Raw genomic sequence first — 15,486 nt, 5'->3', positions numbered from 1 at the left:
AGTCGGGGCGCCCCTCCCCAGCCACTGCAGAGACACCTGGGCGCCCCAGCTCAGTCTGGACCAGACAGGACACCTCTCTCTCTCCCACACACACATTTGTGTTTAAATAAATTACACAATGTGTACAGAAGCTGGTTTTCATTCCAGAATGTATGAATGGTGCTGAACCAACACTGAAGTGTATGAAGCGCTTTTCTGTCTTCAGTCTGCAAGTGTTCAGACAGGAGGAGCTGGAAACAAGCTGTTTCACACAGAAGTACAGAATACAGAGCAGTGAAGTGCAGGAGAGAGACAGAGGGGCGCAGGAGAGCTCAGGTGATTCAGCTTCAGCCCAAACCGGCGAGTCTGTCCACCCATCAGTCCGCTGACCTCCTGCGGCACAGCGGCAGGTCTCTGGCTCTCCTGGCCCACAGGGATTTCTCACACCGCGGCCCTGCTGCAGTGTCCTGGGAGTCGAGCTGCTCTGAAAGTGCGATGTGCTTTTACAGATTGTTGAGAGCACGAGGTCTGTGTGTGAGGGAATCAAGTAGTAACATTATAATGCACTGTATAGCAGACAGATCTGTCTGTTGCAAATCTAGATCATTCTTTCATACAATCGGTGCAGCAAATGAACATGAATTGTCTTGGTTTGGTTTGGTTTGGTTGGAGATTTTTATGATCAGGAAAAGCCACGGTGATGGTGTAGCGTGAAAGACAAGGTAGCAGGTCTGTGGAAAGTGGGAGGAAGCCGCAGTCTAGAGTGATCGTGGGGAGACGCATGTCTGAGGTCATGTCATAAAGAAGAAGCGCTGCTCTGTGTCTTCACACACTTTCCAACTGACACTGGAAATAAGAGAACCATTTGCTTGTGGGGAGAGCAGGAAGAATACTAAGTTGTATAATAACTTTCAATCAATTAATAATATTAATGATTGTAATCACTGAATATGCGCATGTGTCACGTAGTGGCAGCAGGATTGTGACGTAACATTTGGCAGTCAGGAGCGCGTTCCAATTTTACTGACTTGCACAGAGCTCAAGTACGAAGAGAAGAAAACATCTCACCTTCTGAGCTTCTTTTTTCACTGCAGATTCAAGAGTCATGGCTGTTTACTGGACTAGGCAGGGACGTGCTGAGGCTCGGTCACACAGATCGGATTGTTCTAGTGCTGTTTCTCCTGGGCAGATCGAGTTATTACTGAGTGAACATGACGGTCTGAGCAGGAAGGAGTTCAAGCCTCTTAACTTATGGGTGTTTTGTATTCACTAGAAGACTATGTACAGAGTGCAGATCTCAGGAGAAATGAATTGTCGCTTCTGTTAATGAAGTGCAGGACTTCCTTGCGTCTTTCATTTCCCCATTCTGCCAGTTAGCAGAGGTGGATTGTATTCCAGTTCAAGAAGTTGGTAAAAGAGAGTTCTGTGGTACCTAGTGAGTGTTGCTGCTGGCCTGTGAGCAATACGTTGACTTGTCACGAGCGTGAAGCCATGTACAGCTCACGTCTTCACTGTGTTGATAATTTTAAATGCCAGAAATGTTTAGTTATAGTAGAGTTGTAGGACAGAATTCCCGTTTTGGAGGGGCGCATTAGCACACTATTAGATATTAACCAGTTTGAGGGATGGATAGATTCAGCTCAGTCAGAGCACTCAGTCATTTCAGAAGTGGCTGCAGTCCCTCCTGGCCCAGCTGTCTCCAGGTCACCAGCAGCAACCACACGCGAGCCCTGGGTCGCAGACAGGGGTCTAAGAGCTCAAGGACTAGACCCCCTGCACACCAGTCACCAGTCCGACTCAGCAACAGGTTCTCTGCTTTAGGCAGCACGTCTGTTGATGCAAATAAGGTGCTCATAATTGGCGACTCGATAATCAAGAATGTTAGAAATCCTAACCATCACAAAGCAGTGGTCTCTGTAAAATGCCTTCCTGGGGCCTGAGTTTCTGACATTGAAGTGAAACTAGACACAACTTCCAGCAATGAAGCCTCCACCTTGGTTGTTCACGCTGGAACAAATTATATAAATGTGCAAAAGAGCACAAAGAAAAATTTCGGAATTTAGTTGTGTCTGGTCCCTTACCAATCCTATACAGAGGGGACATACCCTATAGTAGGCTATACTCCCTAAATCGCTGTTTGCATACAATAGAATCACCTTTATTAATAATTGGGACATTTTTTGGGAATGGCTTTTCTAAATGGAACGGTCTCCACCTTAACCAGAGGGGATCATTAATTCTATCCCAAAATATAGCAGAGAAGCTGCTTGCTTGACTACTAAGAGCACCAACCAGGCCTCAGCCATGTGATCTTAAATCGCGTGCTGTCTGTACTCCCAGCTCTAGTTCACCTCCTGTACCGACCCAGGTTCTCTACCACACGGCATCCCATCAATCACATTACTATCCAGAACCAGATATGAGTGTGAATAGACAGAGTATTGCAACTATCACTAGACCTAGATTAGAATTCAGACGTTCCTTTAGGGGCTCCTGTGTTGACAATTTAATTTCCATTCCACTGGAAATTAAACCTAAAGGAAGGTAAACCTAAATCAGTTAAAACATGAAACTACCATAAAATGCTCACTGTTAAATGTTTGCTCACTAGGCAACAAATCAGTTCCGGTTAATGATATGGTTCTTGACACCAACTCTGACCTCTGCCTAGTAACAGAAACCTGGTTTAGACCCACTGACACTATTCCTTTAGTTGAAGTCTCACCTAATGGCGAAACTTTTTTACAGAAAGCTCTTTGCTCAGGGCATGGAGGTGGCCTAGCAGCCATCTTCAGTGAGTCTCTGAGAATTGAATTAAAAACTATTAATGACTTTCACACATTTGAAGCAATGCTCCTTAAAATAACTCCCGAATCATCTACATACAGTACATTCATTTAGTGTATAGATCCCCGGTAGATCCCATCCCCACTCAGCTACTCAAAGATTCCCTCGAAGTACTGGCAGGACCTATAATTAGTATGATGAACACGTCCCTTGCATCAGGTGTTGTACCTGATCAATTTAAGGTAGCGGTTGTTAGATCAATATTGTTCTCTCTTTACATGCTGCCGCTAGGGAGGAAAATATGTAAACATAATATTAACTTTCATTCATATTCTGGTGACACTCAAATATACATTTTGTTTACACCAAATGACAACTCTTCTCTTATCACTTTAGTTAATTGCATTAATGAAGTAAAGACTAGGATGTGTGAAAACTTGTTACTCAACTGAGGTTCTATTGTTTGGAGATAACAGTACTGACAGGACTACTATAACTTCAGCACTTAACTCAGAGGATTTAAAAATTTGCCTCAAAGACTCTGGACGTAACCTAGGCGTCATATTAGACACAAGGCTCTCATTTAACTCTCATGTTAAAACAGTATCTAAAACATGCTTCCTATAGTTAAGAAATATCACAAAACTAAGGCAGTTTCTCTCCACTCAAGACACAGAGAAATTCATACATGCTCTTGTAACAGCAGGTTAGACTACTGCAATGCCCTACTATCAGGGAGCACCCTCCAATCTTTCAGTACCTTACATTGAATTCAGAATGCAGGAGCTAGAATCGTTACTAGGAGCTGAAAGTACGACCATATAACCCCCATACTTAGCTCTCTTCATTGGCTACCTGTCAGGTACAGGGCGGACTTCAAAATCCTTCTACACAGTACTTACAAGGCTCTCAGAGGTCAGACACCTGTCTTTCTAATGGAACTTATTAATGTATACCACCCAAGTCGCCTGCTTAGTTCACAGAATGCAGGTCATCTTTATATTCTATGAATTAATAAAATAACAGTTGGCTGTAAAGCCTTTGGTTACAGGACCCCTATCTTATGGAACAGTCTCTCACCCTATATTCAGGATGCCGAGTCAATCTCAGTATTCAAATCCTAGTCTATAATAATAATAATTAATAATTGCTTACACTTATAAATAAATAAATATATTTCTGGACACTTCACTCAAAGTGCTTTACAAGTAATGGGGATCCCCTCCACAACCACCAGTGTTTAGCCCCACCTGGATGATGCACCAGTACACTCCTCACATACCAGGTCTCAGTGGGGAGGAGAGCAGAGTGATGAAGCCAGTTCAGAGATGGGAATTATTAGAAGACCATGATTGGTAAGGGCCAGGGGGAAATTTGGTCAGGACACTGGGATAACACCTCTACTCTTTTCAAGAAATGCCCTGGGATTTTTAATGACCACAGAGTGTCAGGATCTCACTTTACGTCTCATCCAAAGGACGGCGACTTTTTACAGTATTTAAAGTAGGAGGAAGTTTGACTGAAGAGAAAGCGACTGCTTTATTCTGCTATCGAAACCACGCAAAATATATGCACACATGAGGAGACCGACGGAAAACATACACAGTTTAGGGTGGTAACTCGTTAACTACAGGCTATAGACTTATAAAGCTACACGGGACACTAAAACTACTATAACACTATTTACATCAGCAGGGTCAGCTGCTGGTCATTGTGCTGACCCTCAGACTCCCCCCGGCTACAACTCCCAGCCTGCTTCGCGGTACCCTGAGTGCCTAGGTGTGCTTCCTCCTCACCACCGGGCGAGGGCCCTACAATATATTTTAGATTACAAAATATAAACGCGGGAGCTGAAAAAGAATCTTGCAACCGATCTTTTCCGCAATTCGAAAAAAACTACACCAGAAATCCTAAATCAAAGCCAGGATCCAGGAGCCGTCGTTCAAAGCAGAAAGCCAGGAGTCTGAAACCGAGGAGTGTACTTTCCGCAATCCAGAGACAGCAGGTCCAACAGGGACAAGCAGTTCCAAGCCGAAGAGGTGTAAACGAGAACAAGCGAAAAGCAATAATAAAGCTCACATGGACTCCGAGCGAGGAGGTCAGGGAAGACCGTGCTTCAGTGTATAATGAGATGGTGGTGTGGTGGTGAATGAGTGATCCGGTAGGTTGCCTAATTCAGCGTGGTCTACGCAACAGGGAAGCGGGGATCATAACAAGTAGCAAAGGAGCATTTTTTTCCAAACATCAGCTGTATAGAGCCCTGTTACTCAGGAGTTAGTCAACGAGGCTCCCAAGTAGAGCTGGGTGTTGTAACTTGGGCATTTCTATCCACCTCCATCTGAGGGTTTATGGCAGAAACTAAACTGCGCTCGGCCCAATACACAGCTCACATGTGCTTCAGAATGGAATGTGTTCAACAACTGTATAGAATAGTATGTCTTCCAGGGCGCCTTTTTGTAGGAAGGAAAAGAACTCCCTCTTGCAAACAGGTTTCCTTTTCCTGCAGGTGTCACTCATCTAACATGCTTTATGCTCAGCTGCTGAATGATACACATCTGCTGTAGTCTTACCTGGCTGCTGCTTGAACTCAGTGTCTTACTGATACATACTCCAGAGAGGCTCTTTCCATTCACACTGATATAACCTCTGACACCACCTTTTGTTTGTGTAACCATGGAGAGTATCAATATCAATTAATTCTTTTGCACAATGTGTTTTACAAGAGTCTTGTACATACAGCGTTGGATATATATACTGTAGGTCAAGTTATTTTATAGGCTACAATACCATATAATAATCCAATTTAAAGTATTGCAAAAGAGAAAGTCAACATACAGAGGCACTGTCTATACTTTACACATGCAAAAGCTTTTAACATTGCACTCTTTCAGTAAGAGTGTTCTCACAAAGGACACAGAGATGTGCCACTCTTCTTGGCCACAAAGCGCCATCGCTGTCCATTGTTCTTGAAAAGCTTGAAATTCCCCCTGATCTGCATTTTTTTTTCTGCTGCAGTAACATTTTCACATATTGTTGTCTGTTAACATGGAACAAGAAAGCAAAATATTTATTAAAAAATAAATATTGTAGTATTATTTACCGAAGATATTTCCTTTTAGTGACTTGTACAGCTGTTCAGCTCATTGTAAGCCACCATTAGTTCTATATGCAGTTCAAAGCCACAGTCAAGTCTATATTTGTGCAACATGGGGGTATTTTAGCTAATCCATTCATGCCCAAAACTGGGACTAAGCCACTGTGGAAAGAGACTAGATATGTTTCATTAGCTTACTACAGGCAAAGGGCCATGTGATTAGAGGGCTTACAGGTCTGGATATTAATGCTTAATGTGACATCCCAGGTAGTTTTCCTCATTAAATCAGAAAGACTGGTTTTAAGTTCATTAACCAATTTGAAGCTACAGAATTAGACACCACAGAAGAACAGGGTTTTTCAGGCATTTTTATTGCAGCACAGAGAAAACCCAAGACGGGCATTAGTGCCTCATTCCACTCCGAATCCTTCATGCAGCCCAGTCATGTCTGTCACTTTCCACTCAGGACCAGACCACACAGGCTGCTCAGACCTGGCACCTCTGGACTCGGCCATCTTTGCACACAACCCAGAGGATCCCTCGGTCATAGGACACATGCCTGGCCACACCAGCTGCCCTTAGAGCCCACCAGCTCCTGCCAAAGGGGTTACAGGCATCAACACCAAGCCTGCAGGAAAAGGCACAGGGTTAGAGCAGCCTAGAATTAGGACAGTCATTCATGCAACCATGTGCATTAACTCCCCCCACCACCAGCTCACCTCTTGAAGACCACTCCATTCCTGTTCACCCCATACACACTGCCATCTGAGCCCACCTCCACCAGGGACAGGGAGCCCTGAATGGGGTACCACCTGTCAGAGCCTTTGCAGGAATCCCCACTCACATCCAGCTTGACAAAGATCTGGTCCAGCCTGTTCACTCCCCAGCAGCCAAAAGGTCCACAGGAATAGTACTTGAGGGAGCCCACAACAGGAATCCAGGGGATGTTGCCCTGGCCAGCATACTGCAGCACAGGCCCACTGTTCAGGCAGAAGATGGAATTGGCAGCATTGACACCAACCACGAACTTGTCTCCACCAGCATCAATCTGGATGAGGGAGCAAGAAACCACTGTTCTCAGCAGGGAGCAGTGCAGTGCTCATTCCTCAGTATGAAGTCATGAACACTTGAGGAATGAAAGATGTTCTGGCTGAAAGCAGCCACTAGCCATGGATAAACTTGAAAGCTATCATTTCTAACCCATATAGATCAGCTGCAGCCTCACCTGGCTGTATTTGGATCCACCTTCCCCGAAGCCACTTGAACACAAGGCTTGCAAGACTCACACTCCAGAGCCCTGCTGGCCCCACACTCACATGTTTCCCCTTCATGCCCAGAGACCCAGCTGTTGCCCTGGTAGCTGACCAGGTTGTCTGCATTGTCGACTCCACAAACCCTTCCAGCACCAGCATCTATCTGCTTCAGACTGCCAGGCACAGCCCGACACTGCAGGGCTTCAGCCACAGGTACTGGGAAGGAGAGGACACCACTGGGTCAATGATCACGTGGAAGCAGCCTGGGCTTAAGGCAACATAGGATCATGAGCATTCAACACTGAGGGACTAAGTCAACATATGAGGACAGAAGAAACAAGCCAATAGGGCATTAATGAATCAGAAACAACCACAAGTGAACAAAGCTCAATGCACAGAGACTCAAAGGTTTGCAGAACTTCAAGAGCACACAAACATCCATGTCATGGATTTAACACTATACTCAAGATCAAATAACTATACTGAAATCCTTAAATACTAGCAGCATGCAGTTAATCCTCCCATCTGCCTTTGTGCTGCTCCTTTTAGTCAAAGCAATAAACCCAAACCTCACCTAGAAAGAACCCTACAAGGAAACAACACAACACACAGCCTCTACCTTCCATGTTGATGAGTGATCACACAAACCTCATGTATGGTATAAATCGCCACAGTGGCCTTTATATACTCAAGACTGCTGGGCGTCAGCTCCTACACACACCTATCTAACCAGGTGTTAAATTGTGAACCATAACGAGCTGCTGATTGAATCACTCAAGTATCAATTACAGAAGACATCATTAATTATATTCTTTCCATAGACCTTATCCTCAGGGTTTAGGAATCATGGCGACAAAAACTGAAATTGAAGCCCAGTGCTTCAGATAGTCATGAGCTGGATTAGTACTAATACCAGCAGTGACATCTTCCACTAGTGCAGGTCAGGGGTGGTCTAAATTAGATAACGAGACAAATAGTTTCATTGCAAAGCTGAATGTTTGGTTACTCTTGCTCTTTGTCATGAGATTTTTTTTCATTTCAGATTTTATCTCCCAGATTAAAGGTTAAATTTTTCTGAGCATTTAGAGGAAAATATCTGGGCCCTAGATTGAAATATTCCAAGTCCAGTCTTGTTTTCTCAGTTTATGTCATGTGGGAGAGGATTAGTGATAATTAAAATCTATGAAAGCACAAGTTCCTGCATTCAGAATGGGGAATTAATGATACTGTAGCTCTTAAAGCACTTAATTCACGAGTGACCATTTGGACAGCACAGTGGTGTGGATTAAGGACTGCAGCCTCACAGTTCCTGGGGTTGATGTCCAACTGAATTTCCTGCTGTGTGGAGCTTGCATGTCTTCCATGCGGATTTTCTCTATGGGATGTAATGGAAACTTACAGAAAAAAAGTGTTTTATCCTAAATATGTCCGTTTACGGGCAGAGCTGTGTTGTAAAAGCAGCTGGATTCTTAGAACAAAGTGTGATTGTACCCAGCGAGTCAAGGCCATGGGATGTTCTAAGAATATGTTGATCTCTGTCCCAGCAAAAAGGCGATGAGTAACTGCACGTAGCTGTCTTCTCTGTCCTAAGACTAAGACCTATCAGGACTGGAAAATTACTGTCTCGCCTGTCTTTGTTTTACTAACCAACCATAATGAAGTAAACAAGTTGAGGTGTTGCATCAGCTAAGTGTATAAAATAAGGGACCTTTTCCTATTTTACTTTGAAAATCAGCTCTCACTTGCTGCACAGACTGGTGGTTGCACAAAGTGTGGTCAAAAGTACTGCGGAACCATATTGTTGCAGTTGGTAATGATCTTTTACAAAAACAAATCTCAATGACATTGTATCAGCAATTGTCACATACTCAGCCTACTTTAAATGTTTAAATTAACATTTTGAAAGATAAATGGAAAAACTGATTACAAGTAAGGAAGTAAAAATGTAAACAATCACCTGAAAAAAAGTCACAGTTGAGTGGACTGTACACGATACTGCTTCACTTGATTATAAATGCACACAACTTGGTAAAGTACTAATAGGTGTTATTTTTGTAATGTGTTGTTGGTATTCATTCAACTGCAACTTCAATTGTACAAGTTCACCAAGCCACATCCCACTCAACTCATAACAGCAATGAAGTATCACACCTGAACCCGAGTTAAACCTCAGGTGAGTATTCGACCATGAATACAAACTGTTGTGTAAAAAAAAAAAAAAGCACCAGTCAACATGGTTAGGGATGCAATAGTTAAGACCAAGTGCTTTGCACTGACATTATGGGAACAAATGTTACACTGGAGTGGTTTAGGGTTAAGAGAGTGAAAGGCCTTGAGGACCCCAGTCACAGCCTCAACTTACATCCCTGGTTAGGACCACCGGAAAAGACCGATCAGTGATGCTCCCCAAGCAACATGGTAGCATTTTAGTTAATCCATTCACACCCAAAACTGGGACAAAGCCACTGTGGAAAGAGATTAGATGTTTCATTATCTTATTACAGGCAAAGGGCCATGTGAGTAAAGGGCTTTCAGGTCTGGATATTAATGCCTAACGGGACATGCCAGGTAGTCTTCCTCATTAAATCAGAAAGACTGGTTTTAAGATCATTAACCAAATTTTAAGTTACAGAATTAGACACCACAGAAGAACAGGGTTTTTCAGGCATTTTTATTGCAGCACAGAGAAAACCCAAGACGGGCATTAGTGCCTCATTCCACTCCGAATCCTTCATGCAGCCCAGTCATGTCTGTCACTTTCCACTCAGGACCAGACCACACAGGCTGCTCAGACCTGGCACCTCTGGACTCGGCCATCTTTGCACACAACCCAGAGGATTCCTCGGTCATAGGACACATGCCTGGCCACACCAGCTGCCCTTAGAGCCCACCAGCTCCTGCCAAAGGGGTTACAGGCATCAACACCAAGCCTGCAGGAAAAGGCACAGGGTTAGAGCAGCCTAGAATTAGGACAGTCATTCATGCAACCATGTGCATTAAACCCTCCCCCAGCTCACCTTTTGAAGACCACTCCATTCCTGTTCACCCCATACACACTGCCATCTGAGCCCACCTCCACCAGGGACAGGGAGCCCTGAATGGGGTACCACCTGTCGGAGCCTCTGCAGGAATCCCCACTCACATCCAACTTGATGAAGATCCGGTCCAACCGGTTCACTCCCCAGCAGCCAAAAGGCCCACAGGAATAGTACTTGAGGGAGCCCACAACAGGAATCCAGGGGATGTTGCCCTGGCCAGCATACTGCAGCACAGGCCCGCTGTTCAGGCAGAAGATGGAATTGGCAGCATTGACACCAACCACGAACTTGTCTCCACCAGCATCAATCTGGATGAGGGAGCCTGCAGAGGAGAGCAAGAAACAGCTGTTCTCAGCAGGGGGCAGTGCAGTGCTCATTCCTCAGTATGAGGTCATGAACACTTGAGGAATGAAAGATGTTCTGGCTGAAAGCAGCCACTAACCATGGATAAACTTGAAAGCTATCATTTCTAACCCATATAGATCAGCTGCAGCCTCACCTGGCTGTACTTGGATCCACCTTCCCCGAAGCCACTTGAACACAAGGCTTGCGAGACTCACACTCCAGAGCCCTGCTGGCCCCACACTCACATGTTTCCCCTTCATGGACAGAGAGACCCAGCTGTTGCCCTGGTAGCTGACCAGGTTGTCTGCATTGTCGACTCCACACACCCTTCCAGCACCAGCATCTACCTGCTTCAGACTGCCAGGCACAGCCCGACACTGCAGGGCTTCAGCCACAGCCACTGGGAAGGAGAGGACACCACTGGGTCAATGATCATGTGGAAGCAGCCTGGGCTGAGGGCAACATAGGATCATGAGCATCCGACACCAAGGGACTAAGTCAATATATGAGGACAGAAGAAACAAGCCAATAGGGTGTTAATGAATCAGCAACAACCACAAGTGAACAGAGCTCCATACACAGAGAATCAAAGGTTTGCAGAACTTCAAGAGCACACAAACATCCATGTCATGGATTTAACACTCAGGCAGCATCTATACTCAAGATCAAATACCTATACTGAAATCCTTAAATACTAGCAGCATGCAGTTAATCCTCCCATCTGCCTTTATGCTGCTCCTTTTAGTCAAAGTAAGAAACCCAAACCTTACCTAGAAAAAATCCTACAAGCAAACACAACACACAGCCTCTCCCTTCCATGTTGATGAGTGATCACACAAACCTCATGTATGGTATAAACCCCCACAGTGGCCTTTATATACTCAAGACTGCTGGGCTTCAGCTTCTACACATACCTGTCTAACCAGGTGTTAAATTGTGAACCATAACGAGCTGCTGATTGAATCACTCAAGTATCAATTACAGAAGACATCATTAATTATATTCTTTCCATAGACCTTATCCTCAGGGTTTAGGAATCACGGCGACAAGAACTGAAATTGAAGCCCAGTGCTTCAGATAGTCATGAGCTGGATTAGTACTAATACCAGCAGTGACATCCTCCAGTAGTGCAGGTCAGGGGTGGTCTAAATTAGATAACGAGACAAATAGTTTCATTGCAAAGATGAATGTTTGGTTACTCTTGCTCTTTGTCATGAGATATTTTTTTTCATTTCAGATTTGATCTCCCAGATTAAAGATTACATTTTTCTGAGCACTTAGAGGAAAATATCTGGGCCCTAGACTGAAATATTCCAAGTCCAGTCTTGTTTTCTCAGTTAATGTCATGTGGGAGAGGATTAGTGATAATTAAAATCTATGAAAGCACAAGTTCCTGCATTCAGAATGGGGAATTAATGATACTGTAGCTCTTAAAGCACTTAATTCACGAGTGACCATTTGGACAGCACAGTGGTGTGGATTAAGGACTGCAGCCTCACAGTTCCTGGGGTTGATGTCCAACTGAATTTCCTGCTGTGTGGAGCTTGCATGTCTTCCATGTGGATTTTCGCTATGGGATGTAATGGAAAGTTACTGAAAAAAAGTGTTTTATCCTAAATATGTCAGTTTACGGGCAGAGCTGTGTTGTAAAAGCAGCTGGATTCTTAGAACAAAGTGTGATTGTACCCAGCGAGTCAAGGCCATGGGATGTTCTAAGAATATGTTGATCTCCGTCCCAGCAAAAAGGCGATGGGTAACTGCACGTAGCTGTCCTCAGCCTAAGACCTATAAGGACTGGAAAATGACTGTCTCGCCTGTCTTTGCTTTACCAACCTACCATAATGAAGTAAACAAGTTGAGGTGTTGCATCAGCTAAGTGTATAAAATAAGGGACCTTTTCCTATTTTACTTTGAAAATCAGCTCTCACTTGCTGCACAGACTGGTGGTTGCTGTTTTTCCCTATTGCGCAATATGAATAAATGCATTACTGAGTGAATGAGAACACCTCTTCTGGCTCGTCTTTGATAAAATTCCAAGACAGGGACTAGTTTGCTGCCAATTTAGAAAGGCATCCTGGCTTTTCAAAATAGTTTACAGGTATGTAAAAGGTTATGTACATGATTAAAAAATTGCAGCTTAACACAGACAACACAGCAACAGTGTAACGAATGATACAATAATAATAATACTATACATACAGTACAATCAGTACAGTGAGAAGTGCACTACGAAGAGTTACTCACAGTCCAGAACACACAAAGAACAGAACAGTACACAAATTGCACAATATAAATATGAATATAAATGTATTGCACAGGTCCCTGGCATATATTGCCCAAAAACGGTTTTAAACGGGAAAAAGAAAAAGAACAGCTGGATCAGTTTACTGTTCAGTCCAGAAACAGGTCCCTGTCAATGTTGCCTCTGCCCAGACACACAGTGGATGCGTTGTACAGTCTTATGGCAGAAGGCAAGAATGACCTCCTGTAGCGCTCCCTGTCGCACCGTGGTTCGATCAGTCTATTGCTGAACGCGCTCTTCAATCTCACAAGCATGTCATAGAGGGGATGGGAGACGTTGTCCATGATGGCATCTACCACTGCGTAGAAAATGGCACTCGCCACCACCAACTGATAGAACATATGTAGCATCTTACTACATACATTGAAGGACCTGAGCCTCCTCAAGAAGTAAAGTCGGCTCTGACCCTTCTTGTAGATGGCCTCGATGTTCTTAGACCATTCCATCGTCAATGTGCACTCCCAGGTACTTGTACGAGTCCACCATCTCCGCCACTCCCATGGATATAGACAGGAGTATGTTTGACGCTTTTCCTCCTGAAATCTACCAGCAGTTCCTTCATCTTTGTTACATTCAATTGCAGGTGGTTCTCCCCACACCACTCCACAAAGCTGCTGACCTCTTCCTCTGCACTCTTCCTCCTGCCCATTCTTGATACATCCCACTGTAGCGGCAAGGCTTATTAAAATACAGGAATTAAGTTTGCTGCTCCCTTGCCAGTCCCTCTCTCCTTCATCTCAGTGGTGCTGGATACAGAGAAGCCATTCCAGTTGGTTCACATTTAAGGTGTTTTTCTACCCGATAGAGTGTCCTGATAAGGAACAACTCCCAAAGCTGAGATTCTCCAGCAACCCTAATAAATGGCCATCTCTTGCGCCTTACTGTCTGGGAGAGTCTTATTCAAAGTTGTTTACAACCCTAAGGTCAGAGTGCATTGTTACCCATCCTCAGCCAATCAGGAACTGGTAGGGCAGGTTAACCCCACGTGGGTCTCGAATGCCCACAAAACTTTCAGCCAACGAACGACCGTAGTTCCTCCAGGTAAAACAGGCAGCACAGGGCTTCCTTGGGGCGCCTCCTGGACATTCTCAAACTCAGCTCCTTCTGGACATCCTCAGACTTAGGTCGGACCACCACGTAACGGCCAGTGTGTCCGAGAGTCAGAACCAGCACTGCCTGGCACCGAGCCAGAGAACGCCGATTGGACACAGCAACAAGCCTGCAGCTGTTTGTGTCCGCAGGAGATCTGAATCCACACAGATTGGATGAGTATTCAACATTCTGCATTACAGCTCGAGAATTCAATTGTTACCTCAACCTGAGATTATATCAATTTAATTCCTATGAGTGATGTACTTGCTTTTGAGTATCTAGTGTAGAAGTTGTAATCCAAGTTCATTTACGAAACGGTCTAAATGAATGATATACTGAACGTATGTCCCTCTTGCTTTGTAACTCTTCATGACTGAATATATACCTTTTGTATTCTGCTAACCCTCACAATAAGATCTGTTATGTTTATATGCACATTTTATGTATTAATAAATGTATTGTGGTGTATTAGTATCCGTGTGTGCGTTGCTGAGTATCCCTCTGGGTCGGTCTTATAATAGCCATCAAAGAATCATTTTGTGACTTAATGCTACAATTAATAATTGTCCCAGTAAATGCACAAAACCCCTACATTTATTGGTGTCTCATGAGAGGATGCCTACCCCACAATTGCACAATTGCAGCACATCTGAGAACATCTGCAGGTGGCATGACTCTGAGTTGTATTTAAAGTCCAAAGTATAGAGGGTGAAGCGGAACGGAGAAAGAACTGTCTCTGAGGAGCCCCTGTGTTACTTACTACCTGTTCAGACACACAGTTCTGAAGTCTCACAGACTGTGGTCTGCCTGTCAGATAGTCAGTGATCCACAAGATCATGGAGGCACCGACTTGTATCTCCTCCAGCTTCCTCCTTAGAAGTAAGGGCTGGATAGTATTGAAGGCACTGGAATCAAAAAACATAATCCTTACAGTGCTGCCAGCCTTGTCCAGGTGTGAGCAGGCCCTTAGCAGCATGTAGATGATTGCAACCTCCACACCAAAACTGGGCTGGTAGGCGAACTGTAGGGTGTCCAGTGATAAACTATCTAGAGATCTCAGGTGGGATAAGACCAGCCTCTCTAATGCCTTCATGACATGAGAAGTCAGCTCTACTGGTCTGTAGTCATTGAGGACAGAGGGGCACCCTTTCTTTGGTACCGGGACCAGGCATGATGTCTTCCAGAGCACAAGGAATCTCTCCAAGCGCAGTCTCAGGCTGAACAGGCGCTGGAGCACTCCACTCAGCTGATCCGCACAAGCCCTCAAAACTCTGGGACAGACGTCATCTGGACCTGTGGCCTTACCCTGGTTAAGCCTCTTCAGCTCCCTGTTCACCTGGTCAGCCTGGCCTGGGGGATGGTGCTCATAGCGCTGTAGGTGCTGCAGGTGTTAATGGCGGAGGTGTTGGAGAGTGGCAGCTGTGGGGGATGGGGGGGTGAGTAGCTGTCGGGGGTTGTAGCTGTAGGCGGCCATGATTGTGGGGGATGGAGGAGGTGTTGGGCAGTCGCAGCTGTGAAGGCTTTGGGAGCGTGTGGCTGTGAGGGGATGGGTGTTGAGCCACAGAGGACCCTAAATCAAACCTGTTAAAAACTGGT

At 44.7% G+C, this 15,486-nt stretch overlaps 2 protein-coding genes across 2 annotated transcripts; both read right to left on the bottom strand.

Moving 5' to 3' along the window:
- Positions 1-6,210: 6,210 nt before the first annotated feature.
- LOC148639765 (fish-egg lectin-like) lies at positions 6,211-7,314 on the bottom strand. Its single transcript, XM_088621504.1, has 3 exons — positions 7,086-7,314; positions 6,580-6,922; positions 6,211-6,488 (listed from the first exon to the last, which is right to left on the bottom strand). Exons 1-3 carry the CDS (start codon positions 7,270-7,272, stop codon positions 6,347-6,349), a joined length of 672 nt encoding a protein of 223 aa, XP_088477630.1. The 5' UTR covers positions 7,273-7,314; the 3' UTR covers positions 6,211-6,346.
- A 2,797-nt stretch (positions 7,315-10,111) lies between these two features.
- Positions 10,112-11,374, bottom strand: LOC148639764 (fish-egg lectin-like). The gene is made up of 3 exons (XM_088621486.1): positions 11,267-11,374; positions 10,651-10,896; positions 10,112-10,473 (listed from the first exon to the last, which is right to left on the bottom strand). Exons 1-3 carry the CDS (start codon positions 11,313-11,315, stop codon positions 10,127-10,129), a joined length of 642 nt encoding a protein of 213 aa, XP_088477612.1. The 5' UTR covers positions 11,316-11,374; the 3' UTR covers positions 10,112-10,126.
- Between the last annotated feature and the right edge of the window lie 4,112 nt (positions 11,375-15,486).

This window comes from Lepisosteus platostomus, chromosome 26 (assembly GCF_059453375.1).
Source record: "Lepisosteus platostomus isolate fLepPlt1 chromosome 26, fLepPlt1.hap1, whole genome shotgun sequence".
Lineage (NCBI taxonomy): Eukaryota > Metazoa > Chordata > Actinopteri > Semionotiformes > Lepisosteidae > Lepisosteus > Lepisosteus platostomus.
The sequence above is the reverse complement of the archived record's forward strand: the minus strand, read 5'-3'. Positions and strand labels throughout refer to the sequence as shown.